General features: G+C 41.0%; 1 protein-coding gene across 2 annotated transcripts in view; it reads left to right on the top strand.

The window, feature by feature from the left end:
- nid2a (nidogen 2a (osteonidogen)) overlaps nt 1-22,154 on the top strand; it is a 37,395-nt gene that overhangs the window by 5,289 nt on the left and 9,952 nt on the right. Inside the window, exons 4-34 of one of the 2 annotated variants that reach the window (XM_058613031.1) lie at nt 4,902-5,003; nt 5,119-5,258; nt 5,398-5,524; nt 5,634-5,996; nt 6,826-6,937; nt 8,644-8,683; nt 8,773-8,882; nt 8,982-9,115; nt 9,418-9,529; nt 9,931-10,131; nt 10,213-10,443; nt 14,185-14,331; nt 15,053-15,181; nt 16,836-16,961; nt 17,066-17,202; nt 17,294-17,399; nt 17,476-17,609; nt 17,771-17,876; nt 18,035-18,168; nt 18,260-18,365; nt 18,818-18,951; nt 19,060-19,165; nt 19,322-19,455; nt 19,562-19,667; nt 19,776-19,909; nt 20,007-20,112; nt 20,221-20,354; nt 21,276-21,381; nt 21,490-21,623; nt 21,728-21,833; nt 21,971-22,104. In XM_058613031.1, coding sequence (XP_058469014.1) covers nt 4,902-5,003; nt 5,119-5,258; nt 5,398-5,524; nt 5,634-5,996; nt 6,826-6,937; nt 8,644-8,683; nt 8,773-8,882; nt 8,982-9,115; nt 9,418-9,529; nt 9,931-10,131; nt 10,213-10,443; nt 14,185-14,331; nt 15,053-15,181; nt 16,836-16,961; nt 17,066-17,202; nt 17,294-17,399; nt 17,476-17,609; nt 17,771-17,876; nt 18,035-18,168; nt 18,260-18,365; nt 18,818-18,951; nt 19,060-19,165; nt 19,322-19,455; nt 19,562-19,667; nt 19,776-19,909; nt 20,007-20,112; nt 20,221-20,354; nt 21,276-21,381; nt 21,490-21,623; nt 21,728-21,833; nt 21,971-22,104 — 4,131 coding nt within the window. The remainder of the gene's footprint in view (nt 1-4,901; nt 5,004-5,118; nt 5,259-5,397; nt 5,525-5,633; nt 5,997-6,825; nt 6,938-8,643; nt 8,684-8,772; nt 8,883-8,981; nt 9,116-9,417; nt 9,530-9,930; nt 10,132-10,212; nt 10,444-14,184; nt 14,332-15,052; nt 15,182-16,835; nt 16,962-17,065; nt 17,203-17,293; nt 17,400-17,475; nt 17,610-17,770; nt 17,877-18,034; nt 18,169-18,259; nt 18,366-18,817; nt 18,952-19,059; nt 19,166-19,321; nt 19,456-19,561; nt 19,668-19,775; nt 19,910-20,006; nt 20,113-20,220; nt 20,355-21,275; nt 21,382-21,489; nt 21,624-21,727; nt 21,834-21,970; nt 22,105-22,154) is intronic. The other variant, XM_058613039.1, reaches the window with a different exon arrangement.

Below are 22,154 nucleotides of genomic sequence, written 5' to 3'. Positions count from 1 at the left end.
TATTTGTTGTTTCTGATGGGGCCCCCATGTAGTGAGACAGGGTGCATCTCTTGAACTATGCTCATCCTGGTTCAAAGCAGACCCTCACTGAACTTCAGCTTTCATAATGTTTTTCTGTCCTTAAGCCATGACACAGACTCTGGTTATGAGTAACTGTTGAGCTAATGTCTGCAGCAGAAACAAAGAGTTACTTTACTTTGTTTTTGCAGCTCATCACACAAGCTGATTCAGTCTCAGAATTGAGACCTGGGATCTTGACGGCTTTACTAATTACTACCATGGTCATGGTGTTGTGATTCATCTGTGGGAGAGATGTTAATGTTCGCAAAGGTTTTCAGGATCTAAGAAAAGCAGCGACGGTTTTACTCGCCATATGCGCTTGAGCTGATCAAACAGATTTTGAAAAACCCCAAGATGTTGTACAATTTCCTCAAGCTTTAGATGAGCAGAGGATTCCAGAGGAAAATCGGGGAGGAGGGGTTTTCAAATGACAACAGTAAAGTACTGACTGGACTGTTCCTGGCTACAAGCCTGTGTGTGTGTGTGTGTGTTTGTATGAGCGTGCGTGTGTATATGTGTGTGCCAGTTCCCACGCTGTAGGCAGTTCCGTTTGTAGCACTCTGGTGAAGCTGGCAACTGGACTGCAGCTGTTCCCTGTCCCTCTTCTCCGCCTGTTTGCAGCTGTGCTGCGGCCAACGAGCTGCAAAACCAGAAACCAACAAACAAGTGTAGTACATCCACTTATCCCGACCTCCCTCTATCTTCTGTCGCTCTCTCCTCCTGGGAATGTTCTCTGCTAAACAGCTCTGGATAATTACAACATGCATCAGAGCATTAGTCAGTTAAGAGTGTGTTCAGTCATTCATTGAAAGATCCAAACACAATGGAAAGTCAACTATGTTTGGCAAAGTAGACCAGACTACTTCAGGACAGAGTAAACCAGACCTTTTTATAAATAAGCAAATGTTACACAAGAACAGAGAAACGTCTTCTTGAGCATGAAAAGTTGAACCTAAAAGCTCGTCCCTTTCATCATTGTAGCATGTAAGATATTCAGATGCTTCAGCAAACATGTGTGTTGCAGGCAGCATATTGAATGCATTTCACAGCTTATTACTTTTGTTTACGACATTTTGGGACTGTACTATAATGACTTCTTATTGTAATTAAGTCTGACGAAATGTGTAACCACATACAAGAGTCCAAATATCTGAGACTAAGAATGAGACTAAGAGGTCGTGACTTACAAAGAATATGATGCCAGTTTTGTAAGTTACGTTCCCATTTAAAAAAAAAAAAAAAAGACAATAAAGCATGGCACAAACTATTGAGACTGACAGCTAGTATCATGTAAAAGGAGCGTGGTTGCAGGTTATGTCAAATTGTGAATCTCAAGGCTTCACAATGGGAGCCAGAAAATATGTCCAATTCCTTTTACATACAAATCTTTGTTTAAAGTCGCAAAAAGATTGACTTTTAGAGAAAGACGGATGGCGCAACATGAGAGTTGAGTGGTGTGCACGTAAAAAATGAAAGAGCACGTACAAGGGAAAGTGATAGTGCTCATAACTACCAAATGGCATCCAACACTTGTGTTAAGTGGCTAGTCGGTAGACAATAATATGGAGGATTATGCGATATTCAGTATTGGTATCGTCCGATACTGGTGGAAATCACTTGGATCGGATACTGGCAAAAGAAAAATGTGAAATGCGATATGATGCAAAAACCCCAACATCACGTAAATGTTTCATTAACAAAAAGTAAAGACAGACTGAGTCATTTTGTAAATGCTGGATGAAGAAGCTTAGACTTTTCACATATCTGAAAAATGAACAAAATGGAAAATAAAACCTTAAAAACACAGTTAAATAATAGCGTATAAGCTCGTTATTTCCAGCCAGTCAAAGCCCACTCTACCTGTGCAGCAGACAAAGTTGAGGCCCTGCTGTCGCCTTCAACTGTCCGAGTGAGTCTGACAACAAACATTATAATAGTTGTTGCTGGAGACGATTAACATCTGTGCATGTGTCTAATCAGTGTGAGGACGCTATTTTAAAAAGGTGTGAAACAGTGCCTCGAGGGAGGTCATGGGTTTTGTGTGTGTGTTTGCACAGAGCACACACACACACACACAGCCACAGACATACTCGGCCACGCACTGTCTTAAAGTCTTTGATGTGTGTTGGCCGCAATTTGTTGTCTTCCAGCTGTGAGTCTTTAAAACACACCAGGACTACTTTACACACACACACACACACTCTGACTCAAACCCACCCTACAGACACACAGCAAATGACCACACAGATAGTGGAGGGGGTGGAGTCGAGGACGCAAAATTAAAGGAATAGGGCAGAGCTAGATGTGAAGATCAGTACCACTCTCTCCGCTGTACATTTAATATGAGGCTAAAGCCAGTAACCAAGTTGAATAATACAATTTCCAGTACAGTATTTTGGCGAGTAGTATCTATAGAAATCTGTGTGTCTATTTAAGGTAATGGATTACTTTACTTTGGTTGCATTTTAACAGCATCATCCCCTTACCTGTCTCTGCTATAACCTCTGGTGCAAACCCCCTATGAAATGTAGTAGCCAGTGTGTTGTCCTTTATTTTTTGTCACTAATGTATCACGACTACTCACCGCTGTTTGCTGTTTTATTCTGCCGCCAAAGCTCTCTCCATGAAACGCAAATGCACAGGTGAACCAAACAAGGCAAGAAGACAACATTTCCCATGATCCCACACTGCTTTCTCAAATCTTATAACTCGGTGTTTTGACATATTTCATACTGTAATTTCGTAATTGTGAACATGTGTTTTGTAATCAGTTTAATCCCCATAACATTCTCATGGTAAACTTGTTTGTATCATGGACTTATGCTTTCATTTTTGGATAAAACAAATTACATGTTACATATAAATTGATGAGCTTTAGAGGCGCTGATGGGCCAGATGTCTCCAGATTTAGTTCTTATAGCCTTTTTTTTTAGTCTTTTTAGACTTTTCTCACTATCCCTGGCAACTGAGATAAGCTGAGCAAAAACATCCATAGAAAAACACAATTTAAAGAGGTAAAAATGTGGCCTAAGATATAGTAAACATACCAACTTACTTTTGAATAAACACACAAGTGTCTGTTTGAAATTCCATAGCAGTTAACCCAACAGTGGTGACAGATGCAGCCACTGTAAATACCGGGAAGAAGTAATGTTATCTGAGGACAGAGAAAAATAAACTCAGGAAAAGGAATTTAAATGCCATGATTGAGAATGGGGGAAATAAATGATTCAAATTCTGGTTTGAAAACGTGTCTCCTCATAGTTCTTACTATCTATAAACCAGACCTATAGCCGCTCTCTGCTCTCACCCTTCTGTCTCATCTACTTATTCTCCAACGGGGATAGAAGCAAAGGCAAATGCAAAATCCAGTGGGAATATTAGGCAACGAATAAGCAGATCCAACTTCTTCTCCTTCCTTTAAGACAGAAGGGAAAAAAAGAAGACATGCCCCTCTCACTAATTAGACAGAGCCTGAAGGCTACAAAGTCCTCTTGCCCACAAACAACAAGATTGTTTAAAGATGTTGATGTAAACAGTTCAGACAACACACACACACACACACACAAGTACACCCACCATAAATGAATGTAGCTGGGGCATCTGTGTTTGTCTACGTGCTTGTGTGAGTGTGTATCCATATGTATCTCATAATGTAACAATGTTGTAACATCATTGTGAAAGACATGCAGACGCACAGGAAGACAGCTGTTCAGATGAACATCTGGGCTGGGGGTTGAGAGACCGAGGTGTATGTAGGTCTTGGTTTGTGTGTGTCTGTGTGCGTTTAGATAATCGGATTCTGTCCCAAAGGAAAACAACATGGGATCACTCACAGTCTTCCTTCATTCACTAAATGTGTGTTTTTTCTGCCGTGGTTTTGCCAAGCGGCTGCGATACACACTCAAGTTACAGTCCAGTGTTTAGAAAAGAAGTTCCGGTTTGGATTCTTCCTTGATTAATCATTATGTACTAATTCAGGTCATTTGATTCATTCTAATTTGTGTAAAATTGATGTTTGGAAACCAAGTTACTCAGGTCATTATGTCAATAAATGGTGGCAGTCGGAGGAAGGCGGGGGTGAAAGCCAGGAAAGCCAGTGATGAGAGGAAGGGAAGGAGACACAGGGAGGGGGAGAGGGAGGGTGTTGGGAGAGGTGTGAAGTTTAAATATGAGGAGTGAGTGCTAGAATAAATTGAGGCTGCTTGAGCTGAGCTACATGTGGGAAGTGACTTCATCCTTCTAACTCAAGCGAGAAAAAGTGATGCACGCTGAACTCAAGCCATCTAGTAAACATTCTGTCATCGGGGACTGAGGTACGAACAAAACACTGACATTTTACATGAGAATAAAACAGTATTCGTGGATCGCTCCTCAAGGACGTAATTGAAAACCTCACATACTCAACTTTCTTGGCAGAAATTCAAGAATGTAAAGGTTCAGTGTATTGTAAAAAAAAAAAAGCATGTCAAGGAACTATGGTGGCCTCGGCATACCAAAAAGGATGAACAGTCGTTCTGTTTTTGTTTGTGTAGTAAGCTTTCACTACATGTGTGGTGGCACGAGATAGTGCCCGCTATAAAGCAAGGCTCTTCTAAGACCATTTTTTATTTCAATGTAATAAGAGTAATCACAGAGGTTAGTGGTTCATTGAATGTTCCTACATTTCTCGTGATTTTAATCATTAGAAACTCTGTGCTTCCATTTCTTTCTCACCCCTTTGTGTGGACAGATGTCACAGTTTATCAGCAAAATGACAGTAGGTGCTTTGGAAACAGCGTATGTCACAGATTGATTTTTAAAATGTTGTCCCTGTTTTTGTTCATCTTCTTTATCTTTAGATCAACACTTTCCAGGCAGTTATCGGTTATGATGAGATCGACTCATACGTCATCTTTCTCTACCCTGAAGGTGGTTTGAACTTCTTTGGAACACGACCCAAGGTAAAAAAGTTCAACACAAGACCTACATTTATGTTGTTTCAATCGTATCTTATTATTTAAGAAACAAATTATGATTTGTACATGTTCGTGTATTTGTGTATTTTTCTGCGTTTAGGAGTCATATAATGTTGAGATAGAGTTTCCGGCTAGAGTTGGCTTCAGCAGAGGTGAAATTCCATACCTAATCTTTTCTCGAACTGAGGGACCTTACTACAGTGTTATTGGTGAAGATCAGAGTATTCAAAACCTTTACCAGTAAGTATAAAACTTTACTCATAAACATATCTGGGAACATTGCAATTATAGTGAGATTTACCTCTTTGCAAACAACAGAACAGAAAAATAGTAGAGTTTTCAGAAAAAACACCGTGCTAACACTGGTTTCTCTCTCCAGGGTTGGTAATACAGGAATACCAGGTATCTGGCTTTTCCATACTGGGAACCATTATTCTTTCGACAACATTGTCCCTGCATCCATCAGTGGCCTCCTTGCTACTTCTCCAACTGGAGGCCTCCCATTGGTAATTCAGCGTTTCTTATTTATTTATTCAATTCTCATTCTACACTTGGTCTTGTCTTGCAATGTGAAGGAAGGTCCTGATTTTAAGTTTGTAAGGTTTGTGCTTTTAGGACACAACCACACCTGAATACGCTGAGTTTGAGGAATATCCATATAATACCTTTGAACCTGATAACCAAGAGGAAGAGGAAGAGGAGGAGGAGGAGGAGGATGATTACCCTTTGACAGGTGGGGACCCTGAATTCCAGACAGCACCTGATGGTGGTGACCAATCAGAGTCTCTTCAACCATCAAGCCCTGGTGCTCCATCAGAGGACCCTGGACATCACGTTCCACATGGCAGCCAAGACGTGCCATTGACTTCAGAACCCAGGTACGGTTCAGAACCAGCAGAGCGGCAGTATGTTCCCCCGAATCCCCCAGAGGCACCAGCAGAGGGAGGTTATCGGCATCATCAGGAGCAGCAGCCACAGGTGAAATGTTTTTTCCATGAATATTAAAATCTTTGTTTGCGGCATCCTTCATCTGAAATCTAGCTCTGTTAAGCAAAACCTTCACACCTTACTGAGGGGACGTTTGTGTGTATACAGCAGCAGCAGCAGCACCGGGGCGGGTGGGGACAATTCACCTCATGGATGCTTCTTTGTGTTTTCATTCACGCTGCTGTTCTGTTGCCTCCATCTGTCTTCATACAAAGCAAAACACTTCCTGTGTGCAGTGCAGAAATGATGCTGGCAACACAAGATCTAAAAACCACTTAATTGGTTTAATCAGCGCTGTGTGAACTCATTTGGCAGGAGTTGTAATAGGAACCTAACAGACATTTGTTAATATTTAAAAGTTACACACAACTTTTTAAATGTTTAATTTTTATGCTTTTTATGTGCTTTTTTTTAAATTGAAAATAGCTCAAATATGAGATAATGTTTTTATGTTTATGAGAGTGTTGTTACAGACAGTGTGTTCAAATTCTGTGGAAACATAACTCTTTGCAGTGGTTACAGAGAGGAGGAAAATTACACTGGCAGCGCCGTCAGGGGGTTTTCTAATACCAAATTGAAATTGCAGTCACTTTTTGTAAAAAAAAATGTGGTTTTAATGGAACGCTGTTTTGGAGACAGTATTGTAGTTTAAACAAAATACTGGCAATTGTGATTCTCACATACTGTATACAATTTATAAAATATGTGCAGATCGTAGCCCTGTGTTTTTGAGCATCTGGGGAGAGTTAAAAAGTTCTAGCTCTCAGTGACAACACATTTCAAGCTACCCAACATGTTCCCCCTATATCTCCATCTGTAGGATCCTCTGGAGGTGGTGGATGTGTACCCACCTCAAAGAAATGAACCACGTCTTTCCCCCGGCGGTCATGTGGTCAGCGTGGATGAGGAGGATGTTGATTTTGACACAGGAGGTAAAGGACAAACCACATACACATCCACAAAAACAAAGCATGTGCATTATGTCCTTTTTATACCACATGTGTCTTCTAAACGTATGAAAGGAGGGAGAAACGGGAGGGTAACACTACCTCACCCTCTGCTGTGGAGCCGCTCAGCAGCTGGCTGGACAATACTGCCGTTGTGCTGGGCAGCTCCCAGGTGTGTGTGTGTGTGTGTGTGTGTTCAACGCTCCCTCCTCTGCATCTACTCCCACTAGTGTTTGCAATAAATAAAAATGTGTTCTCAGTAAATTTCTCTCCTTACATGAGCCAAAAAGTCTTCCAATGTGATGAAACGTCATTTTTCTAAGATGCAGCAAAGACAAACCTGTCAACAGATGAAGTATATTTTAGATATGGATAAAAACCTAACCCCCATTTACTGTTAAAAGTAAAACATTACATTTGAAGTATGTGGGAAAATTTGAAAAAGCATTATTTTCCATACACATGCTATTTTTCCACAGCTGCTGCTATTACTGCTGATTATGAAAATAAAGCAAAACATGTGACTCATGTGTCTCTGTTGTTGAGACATACTTTATTCATCTCCAAGCTTGTGTGTGTGTGTGTGTGTGTGTGTGTGTGTGTGTGTGTCATCCCCCTGTAGGATGACAGAATGCTGCGTTATGATCCAAAGCAAACATTTGCCAAAAATACAAATACAAGAGTGAGATAGAGAGACAATGGAGAGAATGCAGTGCTCACTTGCTAGTTGTGCAAGTTCCATGTTGATGTGTAAATCCAGTAAAAGGCGCTGCAGTCAGGAGGAATAAGCCTTAGTGACAGCTGTGCTGTTTTAAATCAACATTGTCAACAGCTGAATCATTTTAGACACATTTAAATTCTTAAATTGCTTCTGTGACTAAATATTTCAGTGGTCTGAGAAATGCTGCCAGAAATATAATTTTTTTTTGTCTGTTTGGCAGCAGCAGCAGCAGCAGTGTCTTCTGTTTTTTCAAGCTCTCTACCCCTTTTTCTGGTAGTAGTAGAATATCTTCATTCTTTTTTTTTGTTACGTGCCCACCAGTGACACTTGGTCCAAGGCTAATTCCGTAAAGACCCCCCCGTAGGGGGACGGGACCTCATTCTCAGAATGTAAACAGTGTCAGCCATCTTTGCTAACAGTTATGCTAACAGGACCAAGTGTCACTGGTGGACACATAACAAAGAAAAGAAGGAAGATATTTCTCAACTCAGGGGAAACTGAGGTTGGGAAGCACAATTTTTCCAAAATACGACCCAAATTGTAGTAATACAAAGCTAAATGGTGAAGTATTCCGTTAAGCTTAAAAGCAAGACTAGCTGTAAATGTGGAAGACCAGGCTACAGCAGCTGGTTCCTCTCCAAACTTGAGTGTCCCTGTGTGTCTGTATTGTTTCCATAGTTATATCCTCTCTGTCCATCCGTACTTATATGGAAACACTGTTCAGTCTCCATTTGTCTAATGTAAGGTGAAGTGTTTAAACAAAGCTGACCCTGCACATAGACAGTAAAGGCTTTTACGTCTTTACATTCTTGTTTATAACTAATAACTAACTGCCGTTTAAGAAAAGTGAGGTAAAAGAAACTATATATAGATATATACAATTTCAGATCAAGTTAATACATTTTGTTTTGTATTTTTTTTATGTATGATGCATGATAATAAATGCCTTTTTCTGCCATGTCTCTCACAGTGATTCAGTACACTACAGAGAATAGGGAAACATGTGCCAGGTATGTAAAGAACTGTTATAGTTACATGTAAACAATTGTTTAATAAAAACATATCTGTCTTAAATGCAAATTCATGTTTCTTGTTACAGATTCCAGCAACAGTGCTCCCAGAATGCATTTTGCACTGATTATGCAACAGGCTACTGCTGCCACTGCCAGTCTGGCTTCTATGGAAATGGACGCCACTGTCTTCCTGAGGGTAAAACCTTGTGAATGTTATCTCTATGGTCATAAACGTGAATGTACCCTCATTGGTTAAAGTTGTTTTTCTTGCGTATACTCTTTGCTGCCCCTCCAGGTGCCCCTCAGCGTGTCAGTGGTAAGGTGAGTGGAACTGTCACAGTGGGATCCACTCCAGTAACCCTGAACAACATTGACCTCCATGCCTACATCGTGGTGGGTGACGGAAGAGCGTACACTGCCATCAGTGAGGTAGGACATGCACAAATGAAATATGTCAATATACTATAAAGGTCCAGTGTGTTACATTTAGGAGGGTTTATGAGCTGACATTAACTTCAATGTGCCTTTTCACATTTGTAAGCAAAAGCTGACAATACAAAGAAAAATTGTTGGTATTCAAAGGCCACCGTAGTTTGTTACAATCTGCAATCTCACCATTGCCTGTCACTAATTTACACACTGGACCTTTAAATGCAGATCACTGTCATGTAGTTACTGTAAATTTCATTTTCTCTGGTTTGACCATTGCTAAATCTATGCTGTTTTGTCAGGTACCTGAACCAGTGGGCTGGGCTCTGATGCCAGTCGCACCAATTGGAGAGTTGTTTGGATGGTTATTTGCTCTAGAGCTGCCCAACAGCCAAGCAGGGTTCAAAACCACAGGTACGCTGTGTGTGTTGTGTCTGTTCGGTTTAGTATCCTGCCTTGTATGTCTTGAGCAAATCTGTGGAGAAATTAAGAAACTCCTCTACAGTGAGGACATTGTGTGTGTGTGCGTGTGTGTGTCAGAGTGTGTGTGTGTGTTTTCCTTCTCTCAGCCAGCTGTATTGTCTCGAGGGATGTGGTGTGATATCAGGCTTTCCCCTCCCCTCTCTAATATGAAACAGCTGTGTGTGTGTGTGCGTGCATGTGTGTGTGTGTGTGTGTGTGCGTGTGTGTGTGTGTGTGTGTGTGTGTCCACATGTGCTGGTCTGCCAGCTATAATGTATCTGAAAAAAAATCTGCAGATTGACCAACAAAAGTAGTGATTGATGATTTGACTGATTGTCTAACTGTGTTATCAGGTGCTGAGTTCAATCGCCATGCTGAGGTCATCTTTTACCCTGGCAACCAGCACCTGTCAATCATTCAGACTGGCCGTGGCCTTGACGACCACAACCACCTCACTGTGGACACTGTTGTCAGCGGAAGCGTGCCCTTCATACCTCCTGGAGCTGAAGTTACCATTGATCCCTTCAAGGAGATCTACCAGTACTACCCATCTGGTAACTATGACAACAAAAGGACAGGAATACTTCACTAAATAGCCTCCAGCTCTTAAAAAAACATCTTTTCTCTCTATGCAGTTGCCACATCCACTTCTGTGAGGGAGTTTTCAGTAGTTTCGGCAGAACGAGGATCGGAGTCCTTCTCCTTCCAGCTCAAACAGAATATCACCTTCCGTGACTGTCGTCACGACAACCGCGCCACTGCCCTGGAGACGCTGCAGATCACTATGGAGAGGGTGTTTGTGATGTATGTCAAGGAGGAGCGGATCCTGAGATACGCCATCACCAACAAGATCAGCCCAGTTGGAGGTGAGTCTTAACACACAGGAAACAGCTTTTTAGCTTAATAGCTGAACTGGACTTAATTTGATATCTAATTAGGCATTTATACAATACCACAAAACAAATGAAAGTAGTGTTGACGTTTAAAAATGTGTTAATACATAATATAAAAGGGTTAATACAAGGGGAGCATCATTATGTCGGTGTTTGTCCACACTTTTTAAAAGATGACAAACTATCATGACCCATGACATCACATTTTCTACTGGCATTTTTATAATATTATTTTGAATATGTAAACCAGCCATTTACAAAACATACAATATGTTGGATAAGTGAATGAAATTCACTTTTAATTTGCGTTTTTAAATGAAGTTTAACAAAACAGCTGTAAACAAAAGAAAAACTCCTGTGACCCAGCCTCCAGGAATGACTGCATTGTTTTGCTTGATTAAATTCATTCCACATCATCAATGTGAGTCTGAAAGTGCACAAAGACATTGAAAACGTGAGGTTTTCTCCTCCAGAGCCCCAAAACCAGACCGCTTAGTAATTGTTGCAACGCTGCCACAGAAACCTCAGCCAAACCACAGCACAGAGTTGAACAGAGTTTAGCTTTCAACACATGCTGCAAACTGAGGGCATAATTATATGTCCAAACCATAGAAGACAATGTTATCGTGTGTGTATAACCCCTGTTGTTTCTGGGTTTATTGTCTACACCACCGCAGGATTATTATACCACAAGTTACACAACAGCTGTCCATAAATTTTTGATTAGTTTGGTTTGTTTATGTTGATAATTAACATTTATAAAGTGGATAGATATGGACAGGTGTTAACAAATGAGAAAAAATGTATTTTGAATTGGAGCGATCATTTCCACTTTGTTATATTCTGTCATGACTAATGCATTACATACTATATCTGTGTTTATGTGTATGGCTCACAGCCATACTGTATTGAAAGTATCCTTTTTCTATTTATACTTTCATGGTTGCTCTTTACTGACCACATGTGAATGGTAAATCCTTCACTTCAGCCAGAGGTTCAGGAGTCTTTTGAATCCTAACCAACTCTTATCTGAAGACCAACAGAAAAACAGAAAGACTAAAGCTGTGTGGGAATATAGCACATGCAACATGTGTCATGTTTTTTCTCGATCAGCACATGGGTCATACATTCTTCATCCACTCTAACCTGATGAAAACCAGAGAGAGAAGAGAGACCTCTAAAGATGGAGAGGAAAATAAAGAGTTTTAGACAGAAAGAATGAGGACCTCTGTGTTTTTTTCTCCCCAGGTTTCAATTTGAACCAAGTTTCTGTCCTTTAAACGTCAACACGTTGATTAAAAAGGTTATGATGACACATCTGACACGTGCACATGAACACACACTGATTCACCCAGTGCACAGCTGGAATAGCTTTTGGGATCAGGGGTTTTATAAACACAGGTTAAGTGGTGTGTGTGTGTGTGTATGGGAGAGGGAGAAAGAGAGAGGGTATGTGTGTGTGTGTGTGTGCAAGGGTCTTACACTTTCTGGGAAATAATATACTAGCCAATGACAGATTTTCTAGTGGGGGGTGTTGCTGGGCAGAATAGCTGCCCATTGATGTCATGAGAATCAGTGGTGCTCTGGTTTCACTGTGCAAGCTCCTAAGACACAAGAAGAATCCAATTTTAAACAAATAAAATCTACACCTGCTTAAGTCTACAATAGTTAGGAATATGTTCACAGTTTATTCTTGGCATGACACTTACTATGATCACTGGATCTTTTTATGAACTTTTTTCCTGAACTATTACTTTAATGTTAGTTTCAGTGCACAACTCTTTGTGTCGGTTTTTATTGTTGTTTTTGCACCATCTCATGAGAACCTCGCCTCTAAACTCTCTGCCCCCACTTCATAGCAGTGTATTATTTACTGTTTGAACACTCCAACATTAACATTCTAACATTGTAATCTCTCTGTGATTAGTAAAAATGACCTTTAAACTTGCTTTAAACTCAAAGATCTATGACTCAAATTATCTGTTCCTGGCATTTTCATCTTGAATGCCTCTAAGACTTGGTCAGTAAAAAAGTCAGTGATGATGGATGTTGCACTAAAAGTGGTTCATCACATCCTGATAGTCACAGTTATGCCCAACCCGTGTGTGAGTGTGTGTACTTGTATTTGCTACCTGTTAGGGACATTGTCTGACATAAATTAAATACATTTCTGAGGAACTGGTTTGGTTTAGGGCTAAAATGTGATTTGTGGTTAGATTTTAACTGGTTAATGTTAGAAATAAGGCTTTGTTTAGGCTGTCCAAATGAATGGAAGGCAGTGTAGTGTGAGTCCTTCAAAGGATAGCTGTGCGAACCTCTGTGTGTGTGTGTGTGTGTGTGTGTGTGTGTGTGTGTGTGTGTGTGTGTGTAGGAGTTTAGGAGGTTTGCTAAAAAGCAACAGGTGGGAAACTGCGGTGTTGCTTTGATGGTGTACATTGTGTATGTGTGTGTTCTCCTCCTCCTCTCCCACTCGCCTTCTCTCTCTCTTTCTCTCTCTCTTTAATTATCCCTCAGTCTTTTCTCCCATCCATGTGTATCTCACCCTCTCATCTCTCTCTCTCTCTCTCTTCCCGCCACAATCTGGACTTTGAAGAATCTCTCTCTCTCTCTCTCTCTCTCTGATAATGAACCAACATTGCTCTCCTGCCTCAGGAGATGGAAGCAAGCTGAGTCAGTGAATTGAATTTTGTTCAGGTGTGATTTTGTGTGTGTGTTGTTGTAGTCACATCACTGAATGCAGATCTTTTTCCGTGTGAATTTTATTTTCATTTTGCTTGTCTTGTTTCCGTGCATAACACAATAAGACCAGTTAACTTTATATTAAATGCAGCATTTGGGATTAGATTTAGGTGGTGTAGGAACATGGATTTTCAAATAATCCTACACTTATACTAGGTATTTTGGAAATATACTATTTAGAGCAGCATTATTTAAACCAGTCCACCAACAAACCATACATTTTCTTGATGTAATACTAACACACCTCAGTGGCCCATTGAAAAAAGGCCATAACAGTTCCACGGTTGGAGGTTTGAACCATTCTAATTCACACCGTGTGTCACTTTTATATTCTTGTCTAAATATCCCTTGTTTTTCTCCACTCGTCACTTTTTTTTTTTTTAGTCACAAGGTTGTTGTTTCCTGTGTGTCTGACCCGTGTCCACTGGTATGAGATAACTTTGAACACACATTCACTCACTCATCTGTGTGTCTGGGTCTCTCTGTGTGTCTAACCTCATCCACATGTTCAATATTGAGAACATGAAGGGAGGCCTTTTCTGAGAGGAAACCACTCAATGGGAATTTGTCTGGAGTGATTTTACACGTGTGTTTGGTTAGGCAGCCCTGTAATCATCGCTGTAATCATCTGACTTTAACTGTTGAATAATCCACAACTCAATTCATCTCAGTTGAGGACATTTAGAGTGTGGCAGAGACTGTGCAGGAGGTTTTTCTTCTCCTGTGTCACACAGGTTACATAGATGTTTTAATGTTTACAAATGCAGAACATGTATTTATTACACTGTGGTAGTCCTGTTAAGTGAACATTGCAATCCATATAAAATAAAGAGACATGAATCAAGTGACTGTGTGTATCCCTCTCAGCGAGCAAGTGGTTTAAATCATAAAAAAAACACACCACTGTTGTGCTGGATTAATTAAAACATCCTTCATCTCTGATGTAATTTAATCTGTCTTTCCTCCTGTCTGTAGTTGAGCCAACTGGGCCAGAGTTGGTTAACCCCTGCTACGCTGGGAACCACGACTGTGACACCACAGCCATGTGTATCCCACTTGACGGCCAGGCCTTCCAGTGCCAGTGTGCTACTGGTTACAGAGGGGATGGACGCAACTGTTATGGTAGCTGTCTCTATCCGCATGTTAATATTTGTTTTACTGCATGTGCAGATACACTGTACCGTCAAAGATTTATCTACATCTTCTCTTCATGCATGTGTTTTATGGCGCTGTCCTCCGTTTTGCTTCATCTCATCATGTCTTGTCTTTCTCCCTCGTTCACTTCAAACACTTGTGGACAGTTCAAGGCTGTGCGTCTGTGTTTCTTCAACATGTGTCTATTAAGTTTAAAGGGTCAAGTACAGGTTGGATGGAAGGAATCATTTCTACTCTCATCTCCCCCTCCTCGCTTCCCTCAATCCCGTCCTCCATCTCCTCCTTCAGGTTAATTCTTTAGTTAACCGGAGCTTCTCGGGCTTTAAGCTGGTGCGTGGCCTATCATTAGCCCAGCAGCATGTCTGTCTCTCCTGCTGGCAGCACTAGGAAAGCCCCAGGCTCAGCCTCAGTTCCCATGACTGGGCCGCAGCATCTCTTCTTTGGTCGCATAGTCTTTGTGTGGTTTTGTCTACTCTCTTGCACAATACATTTAAGAATGTGGTTAAGACCCCAGGTGTGGGGAACATGTTGTAGTCACACAAACAAGCAACCACCCAATGTATGTACTCGAATAATTACCCTTAATTACAGCTTTGACACTCACGTACGTACATTCAGCAATCTCTTATAGGGGATTCCAGGTTAACGAGTTTATGTCTCACTCCCCCTCCTGTTCTCTTGACTGCAGATGTCGATGAGTGTGCTGAGGGTTCGAGTCCATGTGGTGCTCATGCTCAGTGTGTGAACCTGCCCGGCAGCCACCGCTGTCAGTGCCAGAGTGGCTATGAGTTTGGCTTCGATGGGCGTACATGTGTTGGTAAGTTGCACCGAATTGCATACGTGTAAACCATGTACATTATGTTCATCCTATAAGAGTCTTTACATCAGGGGTCTCAAACCCAAATGACCTAGGGGCCACAGAGTATCTAGTTTGGTCAGCAGGGGGCCGGTCAAGTGGAAAAAAAGTCAAACTTTTTGTGAAAATGACATCGAAATAGTAATATTTATGATGATATTTCACATAATTTCAAAAATAAAAGGTCTTGATGTGTTTTGATATGGAACGATAAATAGTTAACAATATAAACGCATTTATGATACAAAATTAAACAATTAAATCAATTAAAAAAAACATACAGAAATATCTCACTATAAAGTGGTGGGCCACAAAAAATTGGTTGTGGGGGCCTCTGCTCTACATACATGATATTGGCTATATTATACTTCATTGCCCTGAACATTGTCTTCTATGGGATACCTTGGGCCACAGTGGTGTTGAAGGGAGCAACACATGATTATATTTGCTGTGTTTATACAAGATGTCATTTTAATACATTTACTAGAAGTTGGCAGGACATTTTACTCAAAAGAAACATACATATTCACCTTATAGTCATGTGAGGAAAATTCAGGGGATCATTTTCTTTGACCAAGGATGTTTTTTTTATATATAGTTAATTCAGTAGATATTAAAATATTTGACTGAATAGGGGAACAGTTGAACCTGTCTTGGTGCTACTTGGACAGTGGTGCAACATTTACATTTGGCAGTATGATCATCATCAGTGATGCTGCCTTGCTGTTAGTATGGTTAATCCTTCACTGTACTACCATGGTATTGAGCTGTAAGGTCTGTTGCTTTCATAATTCCCAGTGAAGCAACTGTGTGGTACAACAAGCCTGTTGTTGTGGTTTGTCAGTGAGCTGCGCTTCAAAACACTCCATAATTTGTGTGAAACACTACATCAACAGACTAGTACAATTGTTTCACTAGCAACAACTAATGTTTATCATGTGGTCTATGTACTGTAATTATAAAATGTGCAATGCACTTTACAGGGAACTTAAAATCTCCTATGTAAACAGTATTTATTACATCATTCTCCCATTTTTCGTCATGATCCCTTGGCAGTATTTTGGAGCGTGCAGTTCTGCACGTTCCAAAAAACGAAGTTAACATTTGGAAGGGAACTACATATTTGTGTAAGCAAAGGAATAACATTTCTTCAGTAACAGTGAGGCACAGCTGCAAAAACTAGGAAGCACAGTGAGAGGGGAGGATGGGTGACAAATGTGAGAGCCGGGGTGGGAGTGAATGTGAGAACAAGCGAGCGAGATAAGGTAGAATGGGGGGGTGAAGGTGGACAACAAATGGAGCAATGACATGGTGTGTGTATGTGTTGCTTTGGAATGTGTGGAGGAGCAAGGTTTTGCTGGTGTGTGTGTGTGTGTTTCCTTTCACCCAACTTTTTATCAACTTTTTTGAGACTTACAATCTCCCTGCTCTGTTTGGATAAATTCATTCTGGAAGTTATCCAAATAGCGATACGATGCAAATGAACTGAATAATTTTGAGCCAACAGATTGATATCACAAATTAAAATTTGTAGAGGCGGTTTCAAAATTCCAACTCGAGCATGCCTCTCTGCGTTCGTGCTTGTTGATTTCTTTCTTTCCCTCTGCTTTCTTAGATATCGATGAGTGTAGCTCGTCTCCATGTCACGTCAATGCCAGATGTATCAATGGACTAGGATCTTTTGAGTGTCGTTGTGAGCTGGGCTTTTATGGTGATGGTTTCATCTGTTCCACGCAAGACGGTCAGTAAAACTGCAATGAAGCATGAATGTCACAAAAGATAGATAAGGGCCATTAGGTTCTTTTATACCCGCGTTTCTTTTTTGAAATCATTGTTTGTGTACAGGTCAGACAGTTCGTCCAAAAAGCCAGTGTGAGCAGCACAGAGATAGTCTACAGAGTGGAGTGGATCTAAATGGACAGCCAAGTGTCGGAGCCTTCGTCCCTCAGTGCGACTCTGATGGGCGGTACCGAACACTGCAGGTGATGACTGACTGAGAGTGCATTAGATTAACACAATACTGTTAATATGAGGAAAAATGTGCTGATTTTGAATGTGAAATACTTCTTTCAGTGCCATGGTTCCACTGGACATTGCTGGTGTGTGGACAGTTGGGGACAGGAGAGACCAGGAACCAGGACTCCACCTGGTACAGCACATGGAGACTGTGACAGACCAGGTAAGTGGGGAAGAAGACAAGTGAGTCTTCAGTTAAAACACTGGTGTATAATTGGTTTGTCCTAATTTCCACTTAGATGAACCAGTGCGTCCTAAAACCTACTGTGAGCAGCACAGAGACAGTGTACAGACCACCAGTCCAGAGGGATATCCTATCGCTGGAGTGTTTGTACCTGAGTGTGATGCTAATGGACAATACAAGCCCTCACAGGTGAGTACTTGGTTTTGTTCTATCCATTTAACATCACTGTCATACCTGCAATCTTGTATTTAAACCAAAAACAAATAGTTTATTCACTTTGGTTAAAGTTGTTGATCCTTCAGTTTTGTACTGTTTGCGTCCATATACTTATTGTATTATGTCTATTGCAGTGCCACAGCTCCACTGGACATTGTTGGTGCGTGGACAGTAGTGGACAGGAGAGAGCAGGAACCAGGACTCCACCTGGAACACAATCTGTCGACTGTGACAAACCAGGTGAGGAAATGCGAGCCGAGTTTGACAGACTGTACACACTGATTTAAAGCTCAGGACTTTCTTATGTCTGTTTTACTTACGCTGTCATCACAGGTTTGAATATTTTGACATTTAAAGGAAGATTTATACTTAAAGTATGTTTACGTTTACCTCCTCAGATGAACCAGCGCGTCCTAAAACTCACTGTGAACACCACAGAGACAGTGTACAGACCACCAGTCCAGAGGGATATCCTATATCAGGAGCTTATGTACCCCAGTGTGATGCTAATGGACAGTACATACTGCTGCAGGTCAGTATGTGATGACTGATCTGAGCTGCAAATTACTAAATTAATCCATTTGTAAGTGCATGAAATTGATAAAAATTTCATTTTTTTTCAGTGTGATGGTTCAACTGGATATTGTTGGTGTGTAGACAGTAGAGGAGAGGAGAAAGCAGGAACCAGGACACCGCCTGATGGACTGACTCCAGACTGTGACAAACCAGGTAAAGAATGAACAATATGAACAAATAGACTTCTCCTTCTATTCAGCTCCTCACGAGCACTTGAATTGATTATCAGTGGTAACAGTACCAGCAGGTGCATTATGTCATGGCTCCCCAAGGGTTTCTTGCAAAACATTGACCTGTGACCCCTCTAATTCCTCAACACAATGGCAAGTGAAACAGACGGCACGTTTCCACGAGTGCATGTCTAACCCTGTGATCGGTGCAGCGTTGAGGTCATTGGGCCACAGGCATGGAATGCCTAGTAAAACATGTGATATCATAGCAGAACGCAAGAGTTAGACGAAGATAAAAGCATGAAAATATAAAGATATAGATACTGATGTTTGTTTTTTTCCTGATACAAGTTATAGATTGATTCATTTTACTAGTTACTATCAATGATCATAAAAAGGACTGATATATTCTGTCATTGTCCATCTCTCATTCAGACGAACCAGTGCGTCCTAAAACTCACTGTGAGCGCCACAGAGACAGTGTCCAGACCACCAGTCCAGAGGGATATCCTGTAGTCAGAGCCTACGTCCCCCAGTGTGAGGCGAATGGAGAATACGCATCACTGCAGGTCAGCGTGGTACTTATTTAAATGTGTTTTACTTGTGCTTTAGTATCACTTTGACTAGAAAAACAATTACAGACTTGAATCATTAACTATAATCCATGATCGCCTCAGTGTCATGGCTCTACTGGAGATTGTTGGTGCGTGGACAGTAGGGGACAGGAGAGAGCAGGAACCAGGACACAACCTGGTACACAACCTAAAGACTGTGATGAACCAGGTGAGGAGAAGGATCTAGCACAATTTGCTTTCATGCTTCCTTCATTTTTTTTTTTTAATAAACAAATGTCAAGAACTAAACAAGAACTTAACTTGACAAAAAAAGCATCCGTTTTCTTTTTCTCTTTCATTTTTTTTTCTTTGTTTTAATCTTTAGATGAGCCAGTGCGTCCTAAAACTCGCTGTGAGCACCACAGAGACAGTGTGCAGACCACCAGTCCAGAGGGATATCCTATAGCTGGAGCCTATGTTCCCCAGTGTGATGCTAATGGACAGTACATAACACTGCAGGTCAGCATCATACTTATTTTATTGTGTTTAATTTGTGTTTTAATATTTGACCCAAATGACAACAATTACAAACGTAAGTCACCAATTTCATACATTATTACTTCAGTGTCATGGTTCTACTGGACATTGTTGGTGCGTGGACAGTAGTGGACAGGAGAGGGCAGGGACCAGTACTTCACCTGGTGCACCATCTGTAGACTGTGATAAACCAGGTGAGGAGAAGGATCTTGCTCAGTGTGTTTTCATATTCTCATGTTTCTATGTTTACTACAATAAAACAGCGTCTCGCTTTCATAATTTTCTGTTTTGAAAATCTCTAGACGAACCAGTGCGTCCTAAAACACACTGTGAGCACCACAGAGACAGTGTACAGACCACCAGTCCAGAGGGATATCCTATATTAGGAGCCTATGTCCCCCAGTGTGATGCTAATGGTCACTACAAACCTCAACAGGTAACATTCTGACTGTGTTGTAAATGATGAATGCTAAGCAACTTTGTTTATATTGTTCTCGTTTTTTATCATACAAATATTATTTTGTCTTGTACAGTGTCATGGCTCTACTGGACATTGTTGGTGCGTGGACAGTAGTGGACAGGAGAGGGCAGGGACCAGGACTTCACCTGGTACACCATCTGTAGACTGTGACAAACCAGGTGAGGAGAATATTGAGAATATGTGCTTTCATATAATCATTTTTCCGTGTTTACTTGACAATAAAACAGCATCTCGCTTTTATCATTTTCTGTTTTGACAATCTCTAGAAGAACCAGTGCGTCCTAAAACACACTGTGAGCACCACAGAGACAGTGTACAGACCACCAGTCCAGAGGGATATCCTATATTAGGAGCCAATGTCCCCCAGTGTGATGCTAATGGACACTACAAACCTCAACAGGTAACATTCTGTGTTGTAAATTATGAATGCTAAGCAACTTTGTTTACATAATAATAATAATATAAAAATAAACTTCATTTGTATAGCACCTTTCATACAAGGATTGCAGCTCAAAGTGCTTCGCAATAAAAGGAAAATAACATTTAAAAAGCAAATACAACAACAAAACACAACACAGGGTGGAGTGAAGAGGAAAAGTCTAAAGTCAAAAAGTCAAAAACCCTGTTTTAACTTTGAAATAAAACAAAAGATGCAAATAAAATGAAAGAAAGAAGAGCACTCTGATAAAAGGATAAAAAAGACGGCATCACATAAAGGCAAGTCTATAAAAATAATTTTTCAGAAGTGATTTAAAAGATGACACTGATTTAGCAAGCCTTATCTCCGCGGGCAGGCCGTTCCAAAGCCGAGGCGCTCTGACGGACTATGCGCGGTCACCCCTGGTTTTGAGCCTCGGCCTCGGAACAGTTAAGAGAGACCCGGCCCGTGGCTCTAAGGCTGCGAACAGGCTCGTATGGGGTCAGCATGTCTGTGATGTATTCAGGAGCTAGACCTTGACGAGCCTTAAAATTGATCAGTAAAATCTTAAAATCAATTCTAAAACATACAGGGAGCCAGTGGAGTGAAGCCAAGATTGGAGTAATGTGATGTCATCTGTTAAAACCGGTGAGAACCCTGAACCAGCTGGAGGCGGGAGAGGGATTTGTGATTGCTGCCGATTAGAAGGGAGTTATATGAGGGCGTGGACTACTTTCTCTAGGTCAGGCTGTGATTTTTGAGATGGTTCTGATGTGGAGGAAGCAGGACTGAACCACTTTGTTGATGTGAGGTTGTGAAAGTGAAGTCTGAGTCGAAGATGATACCAGTTCTATGTTCTTGTTTTGTTTTTTTATCATACAAATATTATTTTGTCTTGTACAGTGTCATGGCTCTACTGGACATTGTTGGTGCGTGGACAGTAGTGGACAGGAGAGGGCAGGGACCAGGACTTCACCTGGTACACCATCTGTAGAGTGTGATAAACCAGGTGAGGAGAAGGATCTTGCTGAATGTGTTTTCATATTCTCATGTTTCTATGTTTACTACAATAAAACAGCATCTCGGTATTATCATTTTCTGTTTTGACAATCTCTAGAAGAACCAGTGCGTCCTAAAACTCACTGTGAGCGCCACAGAGACAGTGTCCAGACCACCAGTCCAGAGGGATATCCTATATTAGGAGCCTATGTCCCCCAGTGTGATGCTAATGGACAGTACATAACACTGCAGGTCAGCATCTTAATTACTTTAAAATGTTTTATTGGTGCTTTAATATTACTAGAATCAAACCATGTATAAACACAAGGCTTAATTATCATTCATTATTGCTTCAGTGTCATCGCTCTAATGGACATTGCTGGTGTGTGGACAGTAGAGGACAGGAGAGAGCAGGGACCAGGACTTCACCTGGTACACCATCTGTAGACTGTGACAAACCAGGTGAGGAGGACCTTGCACAGTGTGCTTTCATGTCACCTTAATGTTTCTTTGACATATTAAATGTCAGATCATGCATCAATCCAAGATGAAAACCACAACCATTGTCTTTTTTGTGTTTGTTTCTTTTTAATCTTTAGATGAACCAGTGCGTCCTAAAACTCACTGTGAGCACCACAGAGACAGTGTCCAGACCACCAGTCCAGATGGGTATCCTATAATTGGCGCCCATGTTCCCCAGTGTGATGTTAATGGACAGTACATATCTCTACAGGTCAGCATTTTGATCATTTAAATGTGTTTTATTTATATTACATTGACAAG

Source organism: Solea solea, chromosome 2 (genome assembly GCF_958295425.1).
Source record: "Solea solea chromosome 2, fSolSol10.1, whole genome shotgun sequence".
Taxonomy (NCBI): Eukaryota; Metazoa; Chordata; class Actinopteri; order Pleuronectiformes; family Soleidae; genus Solea; species Solea solea.
Note: the sequence above shows the minus strand (reverse complement) of the source record. Positions and strands in the feature narration are given on the sequence as shown.